Source organism: Ruditapes philippinarum, unplaced genomic scaffold, assembly GCF_026571515.1.
Source record: "Ruditapes philippinarum isolate M1 unplaced genomic scaffold, ASM2657151v2 ctg3062_1_1_1_1, whole genome shotgun sequence".
Classification (NCBI taxonomy): Eukaryota; Metazoa; Mollusca; class Bivalvia; order Venerida; family Veneridae; genus Ruditapes; species Ruditapes philippinarum.
In genome coordinates this window covers 269,403-294,030 of record NW_026852595.1, presented here as the reverse complement: position 1 = coordinate 294,030, position 24,628 = coordinate 269,403, and the positions used below count along the sequence as shown (strand labels likewise).

Sequence of the window (24,628 nt, the reverse complement as noted above, 5' to 3'; positions counted from 1 at the left end):
TTAGTGCATTTATTCCATCTTGCTTACTTACATTATGCTTGCTTCCATACTTCTTTATGACAATGGGAACCTACGTTTTGTCGTATACAATCTTGCATTATGATTACTTTATGCATTATTATGTAATTGCAACTCCATGTCTTCCTTTCTGAACCATCAAACTCACATATTTTAATATGCTATATGTTTATTTTCATCTTTTATTTAGGACAGCGTATTATGTTCGGTGTTTAAAAGAACATTCTTTCCTTGTTCATGATTTAAAAAGAGAATCTTTCGGTACTTTTAATTTGTTATAAATCTGCCACTTACATTGTCGACACTATTTCACAATTAATAATTGATTTTGATCAATACTTGGCGAATTTGATGTGTCTTAGCATTCATATATTTCAATATATTCACTGATTACAAATGAAATGCCATACATCATCACTGCGCATCGACAACGAAGATGACAACGATAGATATTATAGTCGCATGTTACAGCACGCACTAAGCAGTTGACAGTAAGCATACTGCGAGTTGCAATATTTTGTTTTCATATTATGACTAATGGTGTCGCTGTGTCGATACATCCCGTTACTTTCCGGATGGTCCCGCTCTTTTTGCACGTGGAGTAAACAAAGTTACGTCCCCTTTATATAGGGGCGTATACCGTACAGTGTTAGTTGGGGGTTGACATGTAAGTGGAAGATTTTGAGAAAAACAATAGAAAACGATGTGACAGGGGAAAAGTGCGTGTTTTTGAAGATTCAGCATGTAATAGATGTCTCTTATAACTCATTCTACAAGTGACAAAACACCTCTCATACAATGTTTATACACCTTTTTGAGTGTGTGCCGAAGTCCTATGTACAATAGTGAAATTGAATTTAAAGATTATTTGAAAATATTGATTGTTGCTTCACAGTCTGTTTGTAATATAAAATAAATAGCATTTGGCTTCACACAAATATGTTACTTTAAATCCTATATACACTATAAGTGGGCACTATGAATATAGTGCTATTAAAATAATATGGCAGTTTTTTAAGAAGACACAACTTACTTGACCCGTAATATAAAGGAAAGCAGATTCTTATACATTGTGTGTAGGTGTTTTTATTTAAATAAGACATATTCAGTAAGAATCTTATATATTTCAATAAATTTCTGTAATAAAAATATATTAGTGAAATATGTGCATAGTATATCTTTAAGCACAAATGGATATGAATGTGGTGGTGTGTGAGGGGTGTCTGTGACACAGTAAATTGGTGACTAATAGGCCCTTTAGGCTGTGTACTATAATCATTATATATATATATATATATATATATATATATATATATATATATATATATATATATATATATATATATATATATATATATATATATATATATATATATATATATATATATATATATATGCTCATTATTTGTAATTGGCTAAATATGCACATGTCACAATAATAAACAACTTCCTTCTTTCCTTATTATATATTGTACTGCGTAACACACCTATTCGCCACTATTAGTGACTCTGAGACATTTGGAAAGTTAATAGGCCAATAAAAATTGCCTTTTTAAGGTTCAAGTCATTAGATAAAGACCTTTGCAGCACCTAGACAGGTGCTTAACAACTGGATGACAGCATTTTATGTTTTGATAAGGGAGTACACTATGACCAATTTGGCATGAAACTGACACGTATATATTCCATCCGAGCTCATGGACGTATCTTTTGGCTGAGCTGGGGGCTATAAGCCCTTAAGCCAGGGCCTGAATCCGCCACTGTATAACTGCCCCATTAAATAACTGTTCACGAATATATTTTTCTATCAGACTGCATACATATATAAAATATATTGCATAACCTTTTCCTACTTATATTTATATTCTTTCCTGGGCAATTTATATATTTTGTGCTTGGTATGTATTTATATACACGCAAAATGGTCACTGCAGTTTGTGTACGGAAAATACCGATGATAGGCGAAATGTGGAAAAATTCCGTTGATCTCGATAACAGAGTTCTCGCCCCTTAACAGTTCACTCTCGTTACACATTGTTTAAATTGTTTATATATATTGTAAGATGATCAAACATAATCCACAAAGCATCAGACACCGAGCTTTATTTAGCATAAACACTGAATATAATGGAAATTAGCGAAAGGTAATAGTAATCACGCCATGCGAGCGATAAATCATATAAGTCACACTTTAACAAAATCCATCGTATAATTTAAGGTGTACAAAAAGAAATAGGGAAGAAGAATAGTCGATTTTAAATCACTTCTACATAAAAGTAATACAAAAAAGAACTAAACCATATATAGTTTGTAAAGAGCATGAAGAAAGGTAGCTTATACATAAAGGTATATGACGTTAACATTTTAATATTCCTAAACAGTACAATGAATGGCTTGTGCAAGTTTAATAGTTATAACTCAATGATAGAATTAGTCACTACGAAATTTTTAATGAAATAATGAAACATAGAATGCAGCTTCATGCAAAGTTTAGATATCACAAAGCAAGATGGAATCAAGCATAATGCAAGTTCTAATGTCATCAAGCAAGATGAAATCAAGCAAAATGCAAGTTCTAATGTCATCAAGCAAGATGGAATTAAGCATAATGCAAGTTTAAATATCATAAAGCAAGATGGAATCAAGCATAATTCAGGTTCCAATGTCATCAAGCAATAGAATAAATGTATTAATTCTGTTCCATTATAACTGGAATATATAATCCGGTATAGAGTTGCTAAATCTTTTACAGATACCATTACTTAATGATTGGATATATTGGTAAAATATGAGCACCTAAAAAGAAAACATTACTAAACGATATAAGTTATTTAATGTCAACTTTGCTAGGACGGATAACACTCAATACTTATGTTTGTAATGCACCTGGTAGTAAATGAACAGGTTATATTATCCAAGCCTGCAACATTTTCAATTTTACCGTGTGCTGGGCTTTCTTATTTTTATGTTTCACATATTTAAATACAAAATATACTTAATGTATTGAAATGTTTTAGAATTTTACAAGAGCATGATACAGGTGCGTGTAAGACTATTATTATTATTTTTTATTTATACCTTCTATTTCTCTATTTTATCGCCACATGATTGTACCGTAGTGAGGCCGTTTTATGTCGCCCCGTACATACACAATCAGAAACGTAATATATCCGATAATTGAAGACGTTCAACAAGACATTTTTGTTGGGTTTGTGGTACTTTTAGTTATTTCTATTTGGCTTTATCAAGTTAGATGGTTCCATTATTTTCTTACCGGAATAATATTTAATCACCCTTAGGATATGTTGCTGCTTTTTTCCAGTTTTGAAATACTGGAACCACCCAACTAAAAAGACCAAATAAAAGGTACCACACACATTCACACACAACAATAATGTCATGCTGAACGATCTTTATAGTTCGAAAATATAACATCTTTGATTATTTGTTCGGGCGATTTCTTACGGAGCTAGGAACCTTTGAAGCCGCCAAAGCTCAAAAAGAACCTCCTTATTACCTTATTTGTGAACATAAAAGTTGCCTTAATTTATAAAAGAGCAATACGTTCGTCAAATTAATAGTAAACGTCAGCTTGATAATGATCAAAATGGTTCGAATAAATTTCGCCAAGTTTTATTAGTAACTGTTTGATAATGATCAAAATGGTTCGAACAAACTTATGCGAGTCTGCAATTTCCTTGTTACTTTGAGTATGAATAAACTACAGATAATGATTAAGAAGGTCCGAATAACTTTCGGAAAAAACGGTCCCAGATGCAAATAAGTAAAGTGTAAATAAATACAGCTATTGTTATGAAGAAAACATGACACTTAAATTATATTCCACTGAAATGCACTTGATGTTTTGAAGGCCATGTAACATTTTATGTAAACATGAAATTAACACAATATTGTAAATAACTTAAACACGGGCTTATTGCCATGGTTACTCAATCAAACTATAGACTTAATATGTTCTTGTAAACATTGTATGAATATGCGGATAAGTGCGCGTTATTGCTAGAAAACAAACCTGTGGTATCTATTATAATATCTGTAGGTTTCAACCACCACCCACTCTGAGCTAGAATGCAGCAAAAGCAGAACGGACCACATATTTTATTTCGTTTCAACTAAATCAAAATGCCAATTGAGCTTTGGTAAAATGCTACCACAGGTCTGTTGAGTATCAATATTATCCCACCGACTGCTCATTTTTGGGAAAACCTCATCAAATGTCATATATGGCCGTTGTATTGTTACACCACTTGACTGCATTTTTTTTCCATTAAAACTAAGGCCTTTTTATCGCTCATTTTACCCAATATGGTACTGACGATCCTACAACCAATGTCACTGAAAGTATATGAATAAACTGAAACATAAATTGCAAATTTACTTGTAATTATATTTGGTATAGGTGTCAGGAGCACTTATAATGACGTCATGCTGGATGTCCGTTGAATCTAAATACGATGCGGCCCAATACGAAAACTGTGAGAAAGTAAAATCTTTATTGACGAGAAACCAAGCTACGGTAAACACTTTCTAAAAAACAAATAAAAATTCAAATATAGTTACGCTATGATTGTTTGCATGGCAAAACCAAAGTTGAAAAGGTCCTAATGTCCAGATATGACGATATGGCTTTAATGGGCATCGCTGTCGTTTTTATAGTTATCACCTGTAGTGGGCCGCATACGTTATTTTTCGACTTTCCAAAAGGTGCAATTTGCAATCTTGGTGTCATTAATTCATTGTAAACTTAAATCTGATTTGTATAAAGAGTATTCCAAGGAGCATCTAGTTCGTTTATGTGAAACAAGCCAAATAAGCCTACAAAAAGGTGCGCAAAAAAGACACGTTTCATACCAAGAGGAGATGACGGAATTAAGTAGCAAGCAACAGTTATCCTGCTTTTCAATAGTTATGGGAAACCTGACGTCGGCATTAATTTTTACGCTTATAGCCACCCACTATTGTTTAAACGTAAAACATACGAAATATAGTGAATATTACAAAAGTAACTAATTTTGTGTTAAGAAATATGCCATTTGAAGCTGAGAATTCTGTTATTTGCTAAAAGATATCTAGAAGATGCATACGAACGATCGCTGGTTATTTGTCTGATTTTGATTAAATGGTCATCGAGACATGTTGTCACAACGAATAAAGATTTTTGTGAACAAAATATTTGCGCACCAAAGGGCAAGCACTTACCAAAGAAATATTTGCCTTTGTGCTTCATACCTTGGTGTTCAAAATCGTAGGATTTATAAGTAATAACCAATGGGTTGACTAACTATAAATTTAAGCTAAAAGGGTGTGTCTCCCGAAATTTTACAGTATGATAACGGTCTCATCAATATGTGTTAACTGGACTGAGCTTAGTTCTAACTGTGAAGAGTTAAAAGTATGGTGAATGAATAACCTAACTTCGTTTGTCTCTTTTTTCCTACCACATCTACCAGAGAAACTCTAAAATTTAAGAATGGGGGATCATTAAACGGGCCATCCATTCTCCCTAACTCAACATTTTTATGTTTACTAAGTTCAATAGACACAAGATCAGGGTTCTTGAGGACGGACTTGAAATTTCTGGTTCGATCAAAATAGGAAACAGACAATAAGTAAGAAAAAGCGTCCGCAATCTCTATACCTATACTTTTAATTGGTAACGTTCTGACTCCTTGTTTTAAGCAAAATGTTTATTGGCTATGAGCCTGACGTGAATCTGTCACTTTAAAGTTTTGAACTGAAATGCATGTTGTGTTGCTTAACTGGTCCGATAGGTGAAACAATAAACTTTTGAAAGCAAATTAATCAAGCAGTTTGAGCAAGTGATAAAATCTTCACTTTTGTGCAAATAGGGAAATAACACTCGTTAAACCTAATACAGGGTACTTGCAGAAATGATGGTTCCTGTTTTGACCCAAACCTGTTTACTAGAAGGGATATGCGTTTTTAGAAAAGTCATGACTTTCAGCAGGGATCGAATCTAAACTATACAGCATATAGATATGTTCCTTCGAACATATGCGAATACTGCTCGGCTTAATTCCATTCGTAGAACTACTGTCTAAGTGAATACGACAATGTTGTTTAAAAAGGTTCATAAGCAGCATTTGTATTTCTAAAATGAATATCTAAAGATAATTTAAAGACATCGCATATTGTTATTTATATTTTCAATTTGCACCGTAAATTCTTGAGCAATTTTAAAGGAAATTGAAAAATATGTGCCTTCTCCCAATCGGTTAAAATTTCCCGTAGGATTTATAATAAATTTAAACCAATGCCTGACATATTTTCTTAAAACGTAGCTCCGAAATTCAGTATGTGGCTATTTTTTGGTGATTAGTTTAGTGAAGAGTAAAGTACTGCTGAAATAAAATAACTAACCTGTTGTCTTTATTCCACAGATTTTTATCACAAAAATTATTTAAAATGTGTGGAATCAATTGGAATTCTCCCTACTAACATTAGTTATAGTTCTAGACACAAGTCGGTTACTTGAGGGGATTCAAATGCGCGAGTCAATTAGTGCAAAACGATACGTTAAGGCTGCTAATTCTCGGTAAACAGACTTTTAAATTGGTAGTTTGACTTGTTTTAAGGCGAAATTTTATTGGCAAATTGAGCCTAATTGAATCAGCAAATTTGAATAAGTTGTGTTTGTATTTAAGTGAAAAAATGTAATTTTAAAAAATAATCAAGCGTTTAGCTGTAAATTTCTTTTTTGATAAAAATGATTGTAATAATAGGGGTGCAAATGATGGTTTGTTTGACAAACCTGCTTTAACTGTGCTAGACGTTGTTAAAAATCCTATTTCGAGAATGGTCGTTCAAACTTAGCCAGCGTTTATAGGATTGCTGTTCCTGACTCATCCCGTTAATGCCAGGCTAAACAGGGCGAAAGACTCCTGTTACGGAACATGTAGTTTTAAGACTCAAAAGAGGTTTGTTCGTGGACGGTGCAATTCCGTAGATGAATAACGCATCGATCTTGGTTTTATGTTGTCAATTCTGGTAAAGTCCGCCAGAGCGATTTTGGAGGCATTAACATAATATCAAAATTTATTCGAAGATTAATTTAAACATTGCATATTTTCAAGATAATTTAATTCTATTTATGTATATTCTTAGCAAATGTATTCTCAGAAATAAATTAAAAAATCCTATGCTAATTGCCACGCAGATTTTTATTATCATATTTGTCACATGTTGAAGACATAGCGTTCTCAAATAAGTAAAATCAAGGTCGCCATTGTTTACAACACACATGAAATCTACAAACGATGACTTCTTACGAGTGGCAAGTCGGCCCTTCAAAAGAATTTGTCAATCTTTGATGTTTACACACATATGTAGTCCCTGCTGTGTCAAAGGTACCGAAACTCAACTGACTTGCACTTATTTCTTTATAGATCAGAAGTTAAAAAAACTGTCAAGAAGAAATTACATTGTGTTGTTGAAAATATTTTATCGGATATTATTAGCGGGCCAATTATTGACATACCTATGTAATACAAACTATAATTAATCGTATTAGGTTTAAACGAATCTGGTACAAACGGAGGAAGAAAGCAATTTACTTATTTAATCGGCTCCAAGAAATGTTATAATAACATTGCTGTCTGCTTTTAAAAAAGCATAATGTAGACAATAAAGTTTGTAAGAAACTATTGCTATCCAAGAATTTAATGTAAATTAACATATTCTTGTTGAATTATGATAACCGGAAAAAAAAACTGTGGTCTTTTCACTTCTATATAATAGTATGTTGCTAGAATGACTTAAACATACAATATCTTAAATAACAAATTTGTATTCATAATAGCAATCATGTGTTTTTCTATTTTTCATTGATTTTCAAAAATGTTATCTAAATGTTTTGATTTATATTGATAAACAGTCTGGTATCCATCCACTTTAATGTGTTGTGCGCATGTTCCAAAATACGCATTCCATTTTCTGCCTTAACAAAATTGCCTGTGAAAAATAATGCAACCATGGCATCATTCGTTTGTTGTTCCTGTGTTCCAATAATGCCCATATGTTTACAACGTCATTAAAAACACATTTCAAAAATGTCTTGGTCATGTCTTATTTTGTGGTTTTTGATTTGTTTGAACGGTGCTCTGTCTTCTAGTGTCTACTTCATTTATTTGCTTCTGCATTCTTAGTTTTAACATGGCCATTGCCAAGGAGCGGATTTTTGTCATGGTCTGCATGTTCATATGTCTTTTATGTCTTGATCCGTATTCCTTCTCCCCTTGAACAAATTCACTGAAATAAATGAAAATACAACAAATGAGCATCGTTTCAGAAGGAAAAGTAATTGTTTGGCTGCATTTATGCGTCAGTAACACTAAAATATACTTTTAATTAGTATTTTGTTAACATATGTATGATGATAATATTTTGAAATATATTTTGTTAATTCATTTGTCAATGTACTTAGACTAATAGTATTCAATAATTTGTGAAACAAAATAAAGGGAGTAAAACGTAGTATATTGACGCTTTATAAAATGAGCCGCGTCATGACAAAACCAACATAGTGCGTTTGCGACCAGCATGGATCCAGACCAGCCTGCGCATTCGTGCAGACTTATCAGGATCCATGCTGTTCGCTATCAGTATCTCTACTTGTAATAGGGTTTGTAAGCGAACAGCATGGATCCTGATCAGACTGCGTGGGATGCGCAGGCTGGTCTGGATCCATGCTGGTCGCAAACGCATTTGGCTGGTTTTGTCGTGACGCGGCTCAAATATAGCGTATTAATATTGTGTAATTACCTATAGTCTATGCTCCCGTCTGAATTAGTATCAAGTCTTGACATTAGTTCATCTATTTGGTCGTCGTCAGCTTCAATTTCCATCTCCTGTAGATATATCAAGTACAATGCAAAAAGGGGAAAAACGATTTTAAATATAGCTAACAGATGAGCGCTTCTTTCATAAATAGAACTCCTTAAATAATTAACATATTTATTGTACGAAGAATAAGAAGTAATAATAACACTAAACCACATTCATAAAAGTAAGTAAATATTTCACTAATCTCTCGGAACTTGTGAATTGCATAATTTTATCCATTTTGTAAGTCTGTTCACATAAGTTATAAGAGTCGAAGCTTTAGAACTTAAACAATGACAGCGAAATTTGTTAAATCTACATAGACCAATTTCAGATTTTTATCAAAAGAGATTTTAATATAACGAAAGACGAGTATATAAAAAAGTCTTCTTGCTGTCTGTATGTCTGTCTGTCTTTCTTTCTTTCTTTGAACGCTTAAGATGTATGATTGCGCTATTTATGTCGTGAACACTATGAGACTTTCATTTTTCATATATTTATTTATTTTTAAAGTACCTGCAAAATAACAAATCAGCAAATTCTTTCCCGAGGATATATATTCAACACCCATTTCAGTTAATCATTTATATCCCTATTAAAATTTGTGATAACAACAATTGATGAAAATAAAAAAATGTTGATGAAATATAAAATCTTGTGATTATATCTTTGCAAGTGCATTACAATTAGAATATCCTATTCAAATTGTATTTTTATGTGAATACTGAACCATAACTTCTCTCTTTAAAAAAATATATCTTTGTTCTTCTTCACACTTCACTTGATTGTAATTATAATATATCAGAATAAAATTTAATCATAAAAACCCACCAGTAATCCATTTTTAAATTCTTCCCTATCAACGACCATGTTATTATCTTTGTCCATTCTCATTAAGAGGTCAAGTGTCCGATATCCGTGCTCATATTTGAATTCAAACATTAACTCGAGCGGATCACGTGGTGGTAATGGCGGAGGAACATAAGGTTTTTCAGGCACATTACGCACTACTTTTCCGTGATTAACATGGAAATGTTTTATTTCCCCCTCAACCGCCTTTTAAACATTTCGGCAAAATCTTTATCCCCTGAAAAACATCCCGCAAAAATTTTTCAATATAAATACATTTAAAAAATCAGAATTTAGCATTTAATTTTTTTATTTAAAAAAATTGAGTAAAAAAATCAATGAAAAGTAAAGCCCGCCCACAATAGGGCGGTCAAATTTTATTTAAAAATTTTCAAAAAGCAAAAACTTAAAAATTTTTGTACACGTTTTTTTCAAAATTCGTTTTAATGTAAAAGAGTAAATTTTAGTATTCTTACAGGTGCCAGAAACAGGTAGGGTTTTTTTTTTTGAAAAAGAAAAAAATTTGAAAAATTTTATTTCTTTTAAAAAGTATTTGTAACAGTTTTTTTAAAAAAAGTTTATGGAAAAAAATTTTTCCACGGGGGGTTTTAATGTTTTGTACAAAAATTTTATTTTGGGAACCTTTTTTGCAAGCTATTTTTTAAAAACAATTAGGGGGCGGGTAGTTATTTGTTTAGTTATAAGATATCAAAATGAAGTTAAATTGTGCACTTACTGACATTTCTAAGTGAGTTATAGCACATTTCTCATTGGCTTCAATGATCATGAGTAGATGCTTTGCTACGTCACTGCTTATTGGATTCATTCCAAGCTTTGTCAAAAATAAAGTTTCATAATGTCAATATTCAGCTCTTTTAATCATTGAAAAAATGTATACGCCCTCCCTCTAACAAAATCATCATTTTCATTCATTCATTCATTGATTCATTCATTGATTCATTCATTCATTCATGCATTTTTCATTCATTCATTCATTCATTCATTCATTCATTCATTCATTCATTCATTCATTCATTCATCTATTCTTCGTTCGTTCGTATTCTTCATACGTTCGTTCGTTCATTCGTTCGTTCGCTCGATCGTTCATTCATTCATTCATTCATTCACTCACTCACTCGTTCGTTTATTCAATCATTTCATAATTCATTAAAGTCATATAAAAACTTCTTCAATTAGCTCTTTAATCAAGCGAAAATTTGATTATGAGAATATATGTCTGAAATAAAAGAAATTCAAACTAAACAAAAATGTGTTTCATTGTTTCATTTATCTAGAATTTAAAAACAACAGTAGAATAAACACTCAATTTCAGACTAACCTTTAACGTTTGAAGAGTTTCATTGGTTCGCAGTCCGATCATGAACATAGCCATTCCGTTAGCATCGATTCTATTATTAGTAATATCTAAAACACTCAGTTTCTTGTTCTCTGGGAGAGCTTCTCCTAAAGCTTTAGCCCCCTCTTTACCAAAACCATTCCAAGCTACATTTAATGACAGTAGACTATTGTTCGTCTGAAATTAAATTGATGCATTTATAAATACAGTTTGATATATCCCGGCAGCCTGCATGTGTGCATTGTCGATTACTACGCGATACAAATAGTTCTGTAAAACAATTTGTTAAGATGACAAAATATACGTATACATTTTATTAATGTGAAATAGTGTTCGTCTGATATAAGAGTTATATGGATGGATGCAAACATCGTTTGAAATTTCGTTTAGAATCCTGATTATGTTTTTAATGAACTTTTTTTCAGCTATACAATAAACATGCTTTAAGAAGAGAATTTATTTGTTTAGAATTATATAATTGTGTTCAATATCACATACTAAATTGACACAATGTTCAACATTTTCTATGTCAACCACGTGATACTAAGTTTTTCTAGACGGATCATGTGGTTTAAAGATTCTACCTTAAAAAGCCATCGATTCCCTGCTTAATAATCATATGCTTTTACAGTACACGTTATTGGACAACATATCCTCATCAATACAATCAAATGTTTGTGACTATGAGCAATATATACATATCCTACATCATGTTGAACAGTGAGCTACTGATAAATTCTACCGGCCGTTAAACTATTAGCTAATGATACAACCGACCATTCACTATGAGCTATTGATATAATATTTATGAAGAAGAATTGCATAAAATGATGTTTGAGAAATTTGAAAAATATTTGTTTGGATGTTTTAAAGGCTTTACTTCTTTTACCTCAACAGTGTTTCCTTCGTTAAAATCACTTTATTAGGAATGTCTTAAAATAATTAAATCTAACCATATTACCATTTTTGTTATCTTTTGTAATTATGGGTGGTTAACAGGCCCATTATATAAAAGTAACTTTGAAATTTGTCCAATCAGTTATTGCTTTGATAATTGACGCAATCAACGTTAGGTGTGAAAAAAGAATATTTCATTGGTCCTTCCAAAATCTTGGGATAGGCTCTTTGTTTTTCAAATTTTGATTTTTTAAAATCAGTTAATCTGGACTTCCAGGCATAAGGGATACCTTAGGGCAAAAATTACATTCTTGTATCAAATTGGACTTCCATTGTTTATTTGTGGGTGTAAATTTAAAGTTGTTTCATAAACCCACGCAGAAGATATATTTTAATTTTTCTTCAATCCACCCATTAGACAGAAGATGGTTTTTTTTACATAAAAAGGATTTCCTAAATCACCATCATTAAATATGGTATATGTAATTGAAACTATGAGCTATTGTATATCCTAGACATTTATGGAAACAATGTAATAACCTTTATGTTGGTAAAACGAGTTTTTTCATAATAAATAATAAAAACTTTTAATTTACGAGCTTTTAATATATCAACATTAAAACAACTACGAGCTATTGATATTATCCCTTACCCTTTGAACTATGAGCTTTTGATATGTATTTTACCTTTAAACTACGAGCTATTGATAAATATTTTAATTTTGAACTATGAGCTTTTGATATGTATTTTACCTTTAAACTACGAGCTATTGATAAATATTTTAACTTTGAACTATGAGCTTTTGATATGTATTTTACCTTTAAACTACGAGCTATTGATAAATAGTTTACTTATAAACTATAAGCTATTGATATATATCTTACCTTTAAACTATGAGCTATTGATATTGCACCTTTCCCCCTGATGTGGTTCCAGCTAAGATCCAGTTTCTCTAATTGATTCATTATTTGGCTGAAATTGTAAATTTTAATCCAGTGTGTTAAAGGTACTCTAACGTTATAAATTGAAATCGACATTAATAACAAATAAAAGATACTTGGAAAGAACGGATTGTATTGGTATTTCTCATTGAAAAAGATTTTTCTTGAAAATCAATGTAATAAAAGACTTAGTGTTTGCTACTAGCTCACCTAAGTTCATATAAATTGTTGTGTAAAAAGTCCGGTAATTGGATACTTGAAAGTTAATAAGAATAAAAATCCATTAATCATGTCACTCAAATAATGTTGCCGTTAACGCTACCATCCGAAGATAATTATATTTTAACAATTAATAAACAACAGAAGTAAGAAAAAAATACGTTTTAACATAATTGTTCTTCATGTCATTCTTAAAATCCTTTTAGAGAAAAAAAAAACAACATATGACCGCCAAATGCAAATGCGACAAATTACTTCTAAACACGAACCTAATGCATTCCCTATTGCCATAGCGCCCGATTCACTAATACAATTATGGTTTGCCCGTAACCGTAACAAGCCCGTTCTTGCCTGAAATAAAAAATATTGAAATAGAAACATATTTACATTAGTCATCATGTAAGTTATAATAATTAATTCCATCCTAAACGAAATAAAAAGTGTATGCAAATTCTGTTGAATTATATAACATTTGAAGCAAACAATTGTCTTGCTATCCCCAGAACTGTGGGCAACCAACAAAACTTAGCTTAAAGTCGCCATTTGATTTAACAGTATGTATGTGCACGTGCGTATATTCTATATCAGAAATGTTTTAGTGCCATTCTGTAAAATTGTCACGCATACGGTTATAAAAACACCGAGAATTCAGTAATAAAAATATGAAATTAACGAACATGATGTTCGACGATATATGACACGAAAATAAGATATACTGAAACTGTAAATACACAAGCAACGAAATATTAATGTATGAATATACATGTTCTTACAGATTATTTACACGTGATCGACATGTGAAAAACTATAGATATAAAAATTACAGGACAAATTTATCACAAAATCAACAGCATTCTGTCCTGCCCCACACAACGAAACATACCTCTATTAGTTCAGCAAGGCACTTAGCACCCTCATCTGTGATTTCATTTCCTAAAATGAATTAATCAACACAATCAGATTGTGTATGATTAGTTAATTATGCTTGATAATAATAATAATAACAATAATAATAATAATAATAATAATAATCATAATAACAAACAAATGCTTAAGTCAGCTCAAACTCGGAGGCTTGTGCAAATTTGTTGAGAGATTGGTAGTTCCAGACAACCGCGGTTGGTACTTTATCATGAATTATATCATATTTTATGTAGGATATAGGCCTGAAGGGTTTCAAGCGCTTCGAGCGATCGGTATTCGAGCGATCCGAGGTAAAACAATAGATTTATTATATAGAAAGAAATTTTGCCGGGGCTGGACGATTAGTTCGAGAGAAGAGAGGTATTCGAACGATGCGAGTTCGAGCGAACGAAGTTTAACTGTATTTCCAACTGTGCGGCTTTTTGTACAACTACTTGACAATGACATGTTTGTGTCTGCATAAACTGTATTATTTATAAAGATGTCTGACAGAATATCTGGATTACTATATAAGCGGCTGTATACTTCAATAACCCGTTCCGCTTTATAACAAATTTATCATACAGCAGACTTAGTACTGTGTCAAGTGCTGTGTGACAGTCGATAAAAAGTTGCACCGTACTTCACTTCAGTGTTCTTATATTTCTCTGGTCCTTTTGAATCATTGAGTCCAGCACTTTTAAGTGTCGAAAATTGAGTTCCGCTCAAGCCGGTGCTAAGGGGCGTGAGGGATATTGCACTTTTACATTATCCCTCATGTACAGACTCATTCAAACCGAGTCTGCAATTTTCATGTAATTTTGCTGTCTTTAATGCTTCCGAGGGGTCACTTTTTCAAGATATTAAAGGTTATTTGAGAAAAACAAAAATTTCTTCATAAATGAAAACATCGTGTATAAAGATTATATCAACATCACGCTTATTCACTGAAAAGCACTTTTTTATATGTAAACGTGCAGTGTTGGACCGTATTTGGTACAAAAACGAATATGGTACAAATGTACCATATTCGGTCGAATATGGTACAAATGTACCATATTCGGACCGAATATGGTACAATTTTCGACCGAATATGGTACAAACATTGAACCATATGCCGGTTGGGAATTAAGTTTTTCTTATTGCTCGCCAAAACGTATTTGGTTTACATTTACCAAAAAAAAATCATAAAATGAAAATGGCCTACGTTATATGGGTAGCACATAAATTATGTATTTTATTTAATAATGAAATAGGTTCTGGGCCCGATGTGTAAACTTTTTTTCAAACTCAAATACATTGTATTAACCTAATTTGGAAAGTTGAGACAAAACGTATCATATCATCATCATCATTCGTCTTAAGCAAAATCGGTTTGGGGGGTCGAAAACAATGACTAGCCTAACTGTTTGCGTTTAGAGGAAACAAAGAAAAATTAAAAACATTCATTAAAACAGAAACCGCTTCAGAGAAAACAAACATCAACAGAAACTAAGTTTCTTAATCATGTTTCAACACACCATGAAAATCTGCAGTTGTTTGGATGGGGTGAATATTGCCATGACCCAAATCCCGGATGGAAAAATTGTCAATTTGCCTGCCTAATATCGCATCAACTTGGTAAAATTGGTAATATACAAAGACGTAGATGCCTTTTACCGTAAGGAAGCCAGTCCATCACAATTGTAGAAAACAGGATATTTCTAATGAAAACTTTTGTCTATGGATGAAACATTTGCATGAATACGTTAAGAATATGTCTAAGAATGGGACCATACGGCGATACAACCCTCACGCTTCATTGCACTTATGAGAGAATATAATTTGGGGCAGTGCCTGGTAGTTTCCCTACCCGAGGACTTAGAACACTCATCAAATTTGTGTCCAGCAGATGGAAAGTTCGATTGGTGATGTTGGAACAATTTTTGCCATTGGGGTATTTCCAGAAAGGATTTTTGGGGATGGCATTTTACGTTTAGTATCCGTATCAATCAACGCGTGTACAAGGACATAATAATCACGCCTTAGAAACAGTCGTAATGAACAACGGTGACTCTGGCGACAGCGCTGCGTCTGGCGACAACGCTGCGTCTGGCGACAACCCGCTGCGTCTGGCGACAACGGGTGACTCTGGCGACAACGGTGAGTCCGGCCCGACCACCGCTTGCGTCTGGCGACAAACACTGCATCTGGGCGACTAACGATGAACTCTGGCGACAACGATGATCTGGCTACAACGCCTGCGTCTGGGACAACGGTGACTCTTTGCGACAACGAGGTGACTTCCGGCGACAACGGTGACCTTCTTGCGACAACGGTATGACTTCCGGCGACAACGGGGGGGGGGGTGGTTACGGGGACTCCGGCGACAACGGTGACCTCTTCGGCGACAACGGTGACTCCGGGACTACGGTGACTCCGGCCCGACAAAACGGTGACTCGGGCGGACAACGGTGAAACTCCTGGCTACAACGGTTGACCTCCCGGCGACAACGGTGACTCTGGCCGACAACGGTGACGTCTCTGTGTGTTCAGCCCTGAAAGAGCTTCAAGAATATGATAAACAATAGGAGGGTAACAAGAGGCAAACGACTTTTTCCATTTCTGATGTTTACCACTTTCACATTCAAGTTGAAATTTTTAAGTTCTGCATCACCAATCAAACCCGTCAATCCAGTTTGTGTTGGCGAAGGTCGGCAACCCTTTAGAGGGATTTAATAAAGGTCAAAACACCTAGAATTTTACAATTCTCGGCCCCGGATATTGGAACTAGATACTAGTAACAGAAATCCTGTTTTCACGTTCCCGTTTCCTATTAAACAAGAAGCCCGGGCAGAAACAGCGGTCTTATTTCGGCAATAAAAGAAAATCATCAAGGGCCAAAATGGGCAAAACGCATGGCTTGCGTTTGCGTGGTAGTGGAATCGGTTGTATGATATCATAGATGTCCATGTACAGACATTACAGGTTTGGAAATAAACTGTATATTCGGTGTTTTGGAAAACCTGTTTAATGTTATTTTTGTGATTGTGGGGGAGAAAAAAAAATTTTTATGTTCTTCTACCGGAAATTTTTGTTGACATTTGCTTCATTTTTAAATGGTAACTTTTTACGAAGCACATTTGGGATATTTTGGCTGCTACTAAAATGAATGTATATATGTTATTATTGTCTGGTCCCAAAATGCTACAGTTGGAAAATTTTTAAATTTAAATTAAATGCTGTTATTAAGTTTCCCTTCAAATATTTACTTTGAAAAATCCTTGTCAGATATACCAATAAATGAAAAAAGTACAAGTTTGTTGAATCTCTTGAATGAAACAAAATTATAAAATACCAAAATTGTTAAATGAATATGTGATGATGATGAATGACAAAAAAAATTTTGATGAAAATGATGATGGTAAAAAAATTTGTGATGATGAAATGGTGAATGATGAATGGGACCAGTGGTTATTGATGATTGGGGTTTGGATGATTGCCCGGTGGATGAATGATGAATATGTATAATGATGAGATGGTAGATGATAACAAACGTTTTGGGATGATGATGGACAGCGATGTTTATCGGACGATGATGATGGTTATAATGATGATGATAAGATTTTAGATTGATGATGAACGGCTCGATGTTTATCGGCCGACGATTGAATGATAATTGATGATAAACAAAAATATTTGTGATGATGATGATGGCCGATGTTTATTGGCCGATTGATTTTATGATGATATTCTCCATCGTCGTCATCATCAAATCACAACAATCCTCATTATCGACCGAAAAACATCGCTGGTCATTTATTCATCACAAAAAAAACTTTTGTGATCACCATTACGGATCATGATAATGGATTATGATGATGTTGGTTTTGGATGGTGATGATGAATGGTGGTGTTGGTGAAATAACAACGATGATGATCATTGGGGTGTTGATAATTGATGTGATGATGATGATGATGATGATGATGAGATGATAACAAACGTATTTTGATGATTATGACAGCGATGTTTATCGGTCGATGATGATTATTATATAATGATGATTGATTATGATGACAAATGTGTTTTTGATGATGCTGACGGCGATTTTTATCGGTAGAAATTATGATGATGATGATGTGCTGAACCGTCGTTATCATCATTACAAAACTTTTGTCATCATCATCACCATCGACCGAAAAACATCGCAGTTTATCATCATCACATTTTTTGTGATCTTCAAATTACGATGATGATAATGGTGATGAATGATGATGGTGTTGATGATGATGATGACCTTGATGATTGTGGTGATAATGATGGTGATGATGATGACAATGATGATAAAAGTTTGTGATGATGATGATGACGGTTAATTTTTGATCGTTCGTCATCATCATCATCAAAATTTTGTCATAATCATGACGATAATGATGATAATGGCGTTAATGGTGACGATGATGATGATTTGGTGTTAAGGTGACGATGACGATGTAATTGATGATGATGACAATGGTGATGATGATTGGGGTTTGATGATTGTTGATGATGATAACTGCGATGTTTATCGGCCGATGATAATGATTTATAATGATGATGATGAAAAAAGTTTTTTATTATGTTGACGCCAATGATTACCGGCCGCCGATGATGATGATTATGATGATGATGATGATGCTGCTGATGATGAAGAGATGACGATGGATGATTATTTTCCATGATGGTAATTGATGACGTTGTTGATGCAAATTGTAGTAATGATGGTGATGATGATGATGATGATGAATGATGATGATGATGATTGATGATGATATGATGATGATGATGATGATGATGATAATAATGATAATGATGATGATTGGTGATTGATTGGTGAATGATGAATGAGATAACGATGATGATGATGATGATTGATGATGACGATTTATGAGTGTGTACCATATTCGGAACGGAATGTGGTACATTTTTCATTCCGAATATGGTTCAAGTTTTGTACCATATTTGGTCAGGCATTTTACCCCAAAACTGCAGATACGTATATGGTACAATTAGACAGTTGTACCATATTCGGCCGAATATGGTACAAATTTGTACCATATTCGTTTTTGTACCAAATACGGTCCCACAGTGCAGTATAATGAAAAGTACTTTATAACAATGCTCAGCACATGTTTGCAAATACAGCTCTTAACTTAGATTTTTACAATATAAAGTAAACATATAAACATAACATTAATGAATTTCATTTTTCACATATTATTACTTCATTTTGACATCATCATTTATGAGTTATAAATTTCATTGATTCTCTTACCTGAGACATCTAATCTTACTATGAGAATATTGTCCATTACAGCCTGTACTATTGCCTTTAACCCGGGGATGCCTATATTGTTCTCTGCAAAGTTCTAAAAATAATTATTTGAAATAGTTACCATATAAGTCTATTGCCCATTCCCAACATTCTTAAAACATTAATCGTTTAGCATGAACAACCAGATATTGTCACTTTGATTTTAAAATAAAATGAGCCATGTCAAGACAAAACCAACATAATGCGTTTGCGACCAGCATGGATCCAGACCAGCCTGTGCATCCGCGCAGTCTGATCAGCATCCATGCTGTTCGCTATCAGTTTCTCTACTTGTAATTGAGTTGGTAAGCGAACAGCATGGATCCTGATCAGACTGCGCGAATGCGCAGGCTGGTCTGGATCCATGCTGGTCGCAAAACGCATTACGTTGGTTTTGTCGTGACGCGACTCAAATAGGGTGCGGCTTCCAGGGGTTTACACCACTGTCAACATGCATGGGTTTGCAACTGATACAGGTTCTGTAATTAACGGGGTCCAGTCATGTATAGTCTGGGTCAAAATCAATAATTCAAAACGTCCAACAGACAGCTAATTCGAACTAGTCAATACTTTGCTAAACAAAAATGTTTACTTTATTATATCTTAATATATATATTATATTATATATATATATATATATATATATATATATATATATATATATATATATTATATTATACATGTATGTATATATATATATATATACATGTATATATATATATAATATATATATATATATATATATATATTATATATATATATATATATATATATATATATTATATATATATATATATATATATATATATATATATATATATATATATATATATTATAACACAGAATTATAAACTGCAAGGGTTTTTTAACGTTTTACTAATTTTACACAAGATTTATGAAGCCATCTGTATACATTTTTATGCATCCATTTGGTTGCAAGAGCTTGAGAATTGTGCATCCAAGAAGATTTTTTTAGGAGTTTATTAATGCAGGATCCTGCATCCGGTAAATCCCTGGGCTTTGTTGAGATACAATAACTTTACGTAATGATATCGTTTGATCACCGTGCAATTTCTTCTATATAATGGCTAAACATATTCACTACAGACGCATCTAGACCTACCCCTGTTTTATCAATAATCTCAATATCACCTTTTCCAGTTTAGACTATAATATTTTTTTTTCTATATTTAAACAGATATACATTTCGGGTGAATAAACAGAGGACTGTCATGCTCTCATGATCTGTCATAACATTGTATGTAGACGAAATTTAAAAAAAAAAATTAATATGATAATATGCTCAAATACTTACAAGTCGTGTGATGTAAATATTCTGTGTCAACATATCTGTTACATGATATATTCCCTCGTTTCCTAAACTATTATCCCGCAACTTCAATGCATTCACATATTCATTTCTCTACAAAATGTAAAATAGAAAATTAAGATTAAAAGTACTTTTTGCCTTTCAAATTTATTTTTGTAAGTATAGTTAAAAGAATTAAGCGTTACGCATGCGCAAGCGCTTTACCTCGACTTATATCATCATCATCATCATCATCATCATCATCATCATCATCATCATCATCATCATCATTTAAAATCAGTTAAACGGTTTAAGCTGAGAGACAATAATACACGTGTTTTTTCTTTATATGTTTGCTTTAAAAGATGAAGACAGCCTTTATAGATTTAAAGAATTACTTATATGTATAGTTTTTTTCTCATTTAATTATATTTATTAATTGTATTTAATTATATATTTTACTTACTAAAAGCGCTACGGCAGCAAGTTTCATATGTTCATGGCCTATTTTCTTCCCCGTAAGGTCAAAGGTTGAATTTTCAAATTGGTCAACAATACATTTTAATGGATATTTCTTTGCAACTTTGCAAGCCCTTTGATATTTGTCGTTCACCTTCTTGGCCAACGACTTTCTTGAACGACCCTCATCTACACTTTCTGAAAAAGTATGTGAGCCGTGTCACGACAAAACCAACATAGAGTGTTTGCGACCAGCATGGATCCAGACCAGCCTGCGCATCCGCGCAGTCTGATCAGAATCCATGCTGTTCGCTATCAGTTTCTCTACTTGCGATAGAGTTGGTAAGCGAACAGTATGGATCCTGATCAGACTGCGCTGATTTATAAACAATTAATTTCTTAGCAATAATATAAACATGTTTATTTTGCACATCATTTCTGTCTTCATATTTAACAGAATATCTGACGTAGTGGACAATGTTTACAATATCTGCCCTACCAAACGAAGTACATTTAATACATTAATAATATCTGCCGTAATGAACATAGTACATTTAACACGTTCACAATATCTGCCTTACACAATATCTGCCTGAATGAACATAGTACATTCAAAGGGAGACACAGGCAGATTTTCATTTCTTCTTTTTTATTTTTTTATTCATTATTCTGTAAGTATCCTTAAAATGGACAGTTACAGAAACAAAACTTTTCTCTCTTTAAAGAATAAAATGGTGATTTCCTAACTTGACCCACGTTGGTCAGGTTAGATCGTTAAGATTTAACAATAGTTGTCACAGTGAACGTTAAACAATATAAAATAAAAGACTTAGACTTGTTTCATTCATACAATATCCACAAAATATGATTTTATTAACTTCCAGGGTTTGTTCAGGTCACATTATTTGTTTTAAAATTACTCGGTGGTTCTGTCGGCGTTTATTTCGTTTTATATAGATATATTTACGATTTAAAACCAAAAATATATATGGAAGTATAAAACAATGTTACTTTAACGTGATTTGAGTACAAAAGATCATTTTATATTTTTGTGATTAATGCCTGAGTATCCCTTTAACACGTTCACAATATGTGCCTTAATAACCACAGTACATTTAACACGTTCACAATATTTGCCCTAATGAACATAGTACATTTAACAATGTCTGCCTAAATGAACATACTACAATTAACACGTTAATAATAATTGTCTCAATGAACATAGGAAATTTAACACGTTAACAATATCTGCTTTTTAATGTACGTATTATCTGGTGTTATGCTTATAGGACATAAAAAATTGCAATATCTAACTTCGTGTATAAAGAACATTTCACCTATAATCAATATAAAAAATACATTATCGATACCTGTTAATCAGTGTGTAATTTTAACACGTTACACATATAATACTACGAGTGCATTAAACATGTTAAAGCGATACTCAGGCAAATTAATCACAAATATATTAAAATGATCTTATGTACTCAAATCACGCTAGAATAACATTTTTATAGTCCCATATAAATGCTATATATTTTTGGTTTTAAATCTATATCTATATATGTTAAACGAAGCTTAGACGCCGACAGAATCACCTAGTAGTTTTAAAACAAATAATATGACTTGAACAACTCCTGGAAGTTAAATAATGGATATTGTGGATGATGTATGATTGAAACAAGTCATTCATTTGACATGTTCTTAAACGTTTCCAGAGTTCACTGTGACAACTATTGATAAATCTTAACGCTCTAACCTGATCCGCGTGTGTCAAGTTAGGAAACCACAATTTTATTCTTTATAAGGAGAAAATTTTGTTAGTGTATTCATTTTGAGGACATTTACAGAATAATGAATGACAAAATCGAAACGAAGAAATGAAAAATTTGCATGTGTCTCCCTTTAACAATATCTGTCTCCATTAAAACGCCTTTTCAATATGTACCTTCATGTATATTCATCACGTAATCAATTACAAGTACAATGCACATTAAACACGTCATCGATATGCGACTTCATGTACATTTAACATATTATCAATGTTTGTCTAATGTACATGGTGATTTCAGACTTTCAAGCCTCTCTGGTTTGTCATTCGTAACTAGATTTTCTCGAAAATTCCTCGTATATGTGTACGTGTATGTGTAAATCAGCTCAAAAATCATCGTACGAATGAACAATGCATGGATAAATGAACTGATTAATTTTTAAATTGGTTCAATTTTTAATTGATTAATTATTTTTTACATAACATTTTATTTATAAATATTTCAACTGATATTTTACTTATTTATTTATCTAACTTATTAATTTTGAATGAAGTGATTGGAATGTTATGGTCTACGATAAATTTGCCAATAAACACTCTCCTTAATTTCTTTAACAAGGGTTTTCCTTCAGTAAGTAAAAAAATAACTTGACATCAAATAGAAACTGACAGGTTTCTGTCCGCGGTTTTATATTCTGGAGAGGTCTAGGCAATTTTGAAATCGTTTGATTTAACACTTTTGTAATTCTTTTCAACCATATTCATGAAAAATACCTCACGAGTTGCATATCAACTGATATTTTTTAAGGACGAAAAAATCGCAATGTAAATATACCTTTAATTAACGAAACATCTTTAATTAAGTAAATTATGCATATCTATAATCAAATCTTTTACCTCTTACTTTTGACCAGTGTCCTTTCCCCAGTTCTGGCCGTCTAGGCTCCATTTATCTGAAAACAATTACCTCCCAAATAAGACAGTGAGATAATTTATTTCTTTATAAATATGCCCCTAAAACAAACTATTGGTGTATAAACAATTCCCTTATATTTCCACTATAGAAGAGAAATGGTCCCTAGACCAGTGTCAAAATACTTGTAATAAAACAATAGATATAAGGGTTAAATAAATCATAATAGTGTTAAAGATACGGTTTTAGGAGATTAATCGTTTAAGCCGATTAAATGGAATGGATCAAAGATTTATATCACTTTTCTAAATACGTTGTAAGTTCAAAAATGCATAAATTTACGGCACCCATTTGAATAAATCCCACGCTACATTTAACAAGTAAGGTCGATTTATTTTCACTTTATTCTCTTACATCACAGAAAAAAAAACAATTGAAAACTACATCTTGTTTGATTACCATTTTCTTTTCATTTCATGAATATGAATAAAGTTGATCAGAAAAAGAATTGCAAATCTAATTTGACACTTAACATGCAGATATCTTATCAAGTTAACATACGAAAAGAAAAAGTTAATCGTTAACAAAAATCAAAACAAAACAAACAACAACAAAAAGAAAACAAAACAAATAAACAAACAAAAAAATACACATGAATTTTAAACATAATATTATACATACAGATAATTAAACAAAACATCATACCACCTTTTTTATTTTACTTAATAAGTAGAAACTCATTATAACCTAAGCAATAAAAGAAAACAATGCCTGCTATATCGTCGTAAAAATTGACA

At 32.5% G+C, this 24,628-nt stretch overlaps 1 protein-coding gene across 1 annotated transcript; it reads right to left on the bottom strand.

Annotated features, from left to right (window-relative positions):
* Positions 1-7,767: 7,767 nt before the first annotated feature.
* Positions 7,768-24,152, bottom strand: LOC132718455 (leucine-rich repeat-containing protein 74B-like). The gene is made up of 12 exons (XM_060702155.1): positions 23,816-24,152; positions 21,155-21,345; positions 20,695-20,802; positions 19,341-19,434; positions 14,027-14,076; positions 13,409-13,494; positions 12,868-12,955; positions 11,069-11,263; positions 10,466-10,561; positions 9,712-9,936; positions 8,821-8,906; positions 7,768-8,307 (listed from the first exon to the last, which is right to left on the bottom strand). Exons 1-12 carry the CDS (start codon positions 23,865-23,867, stop codon positions 8,118-8,120), a joined length of 1,461 nt encoding a protein of 486 aa, XP_060558138.1. The 5' UTR covers positions 23,868-24,152; the 3' UTR covers positions 7,768-8,117.
* Between the last annotated feature and the right edge of the window lie 476 nt (positions 24,153-24,628).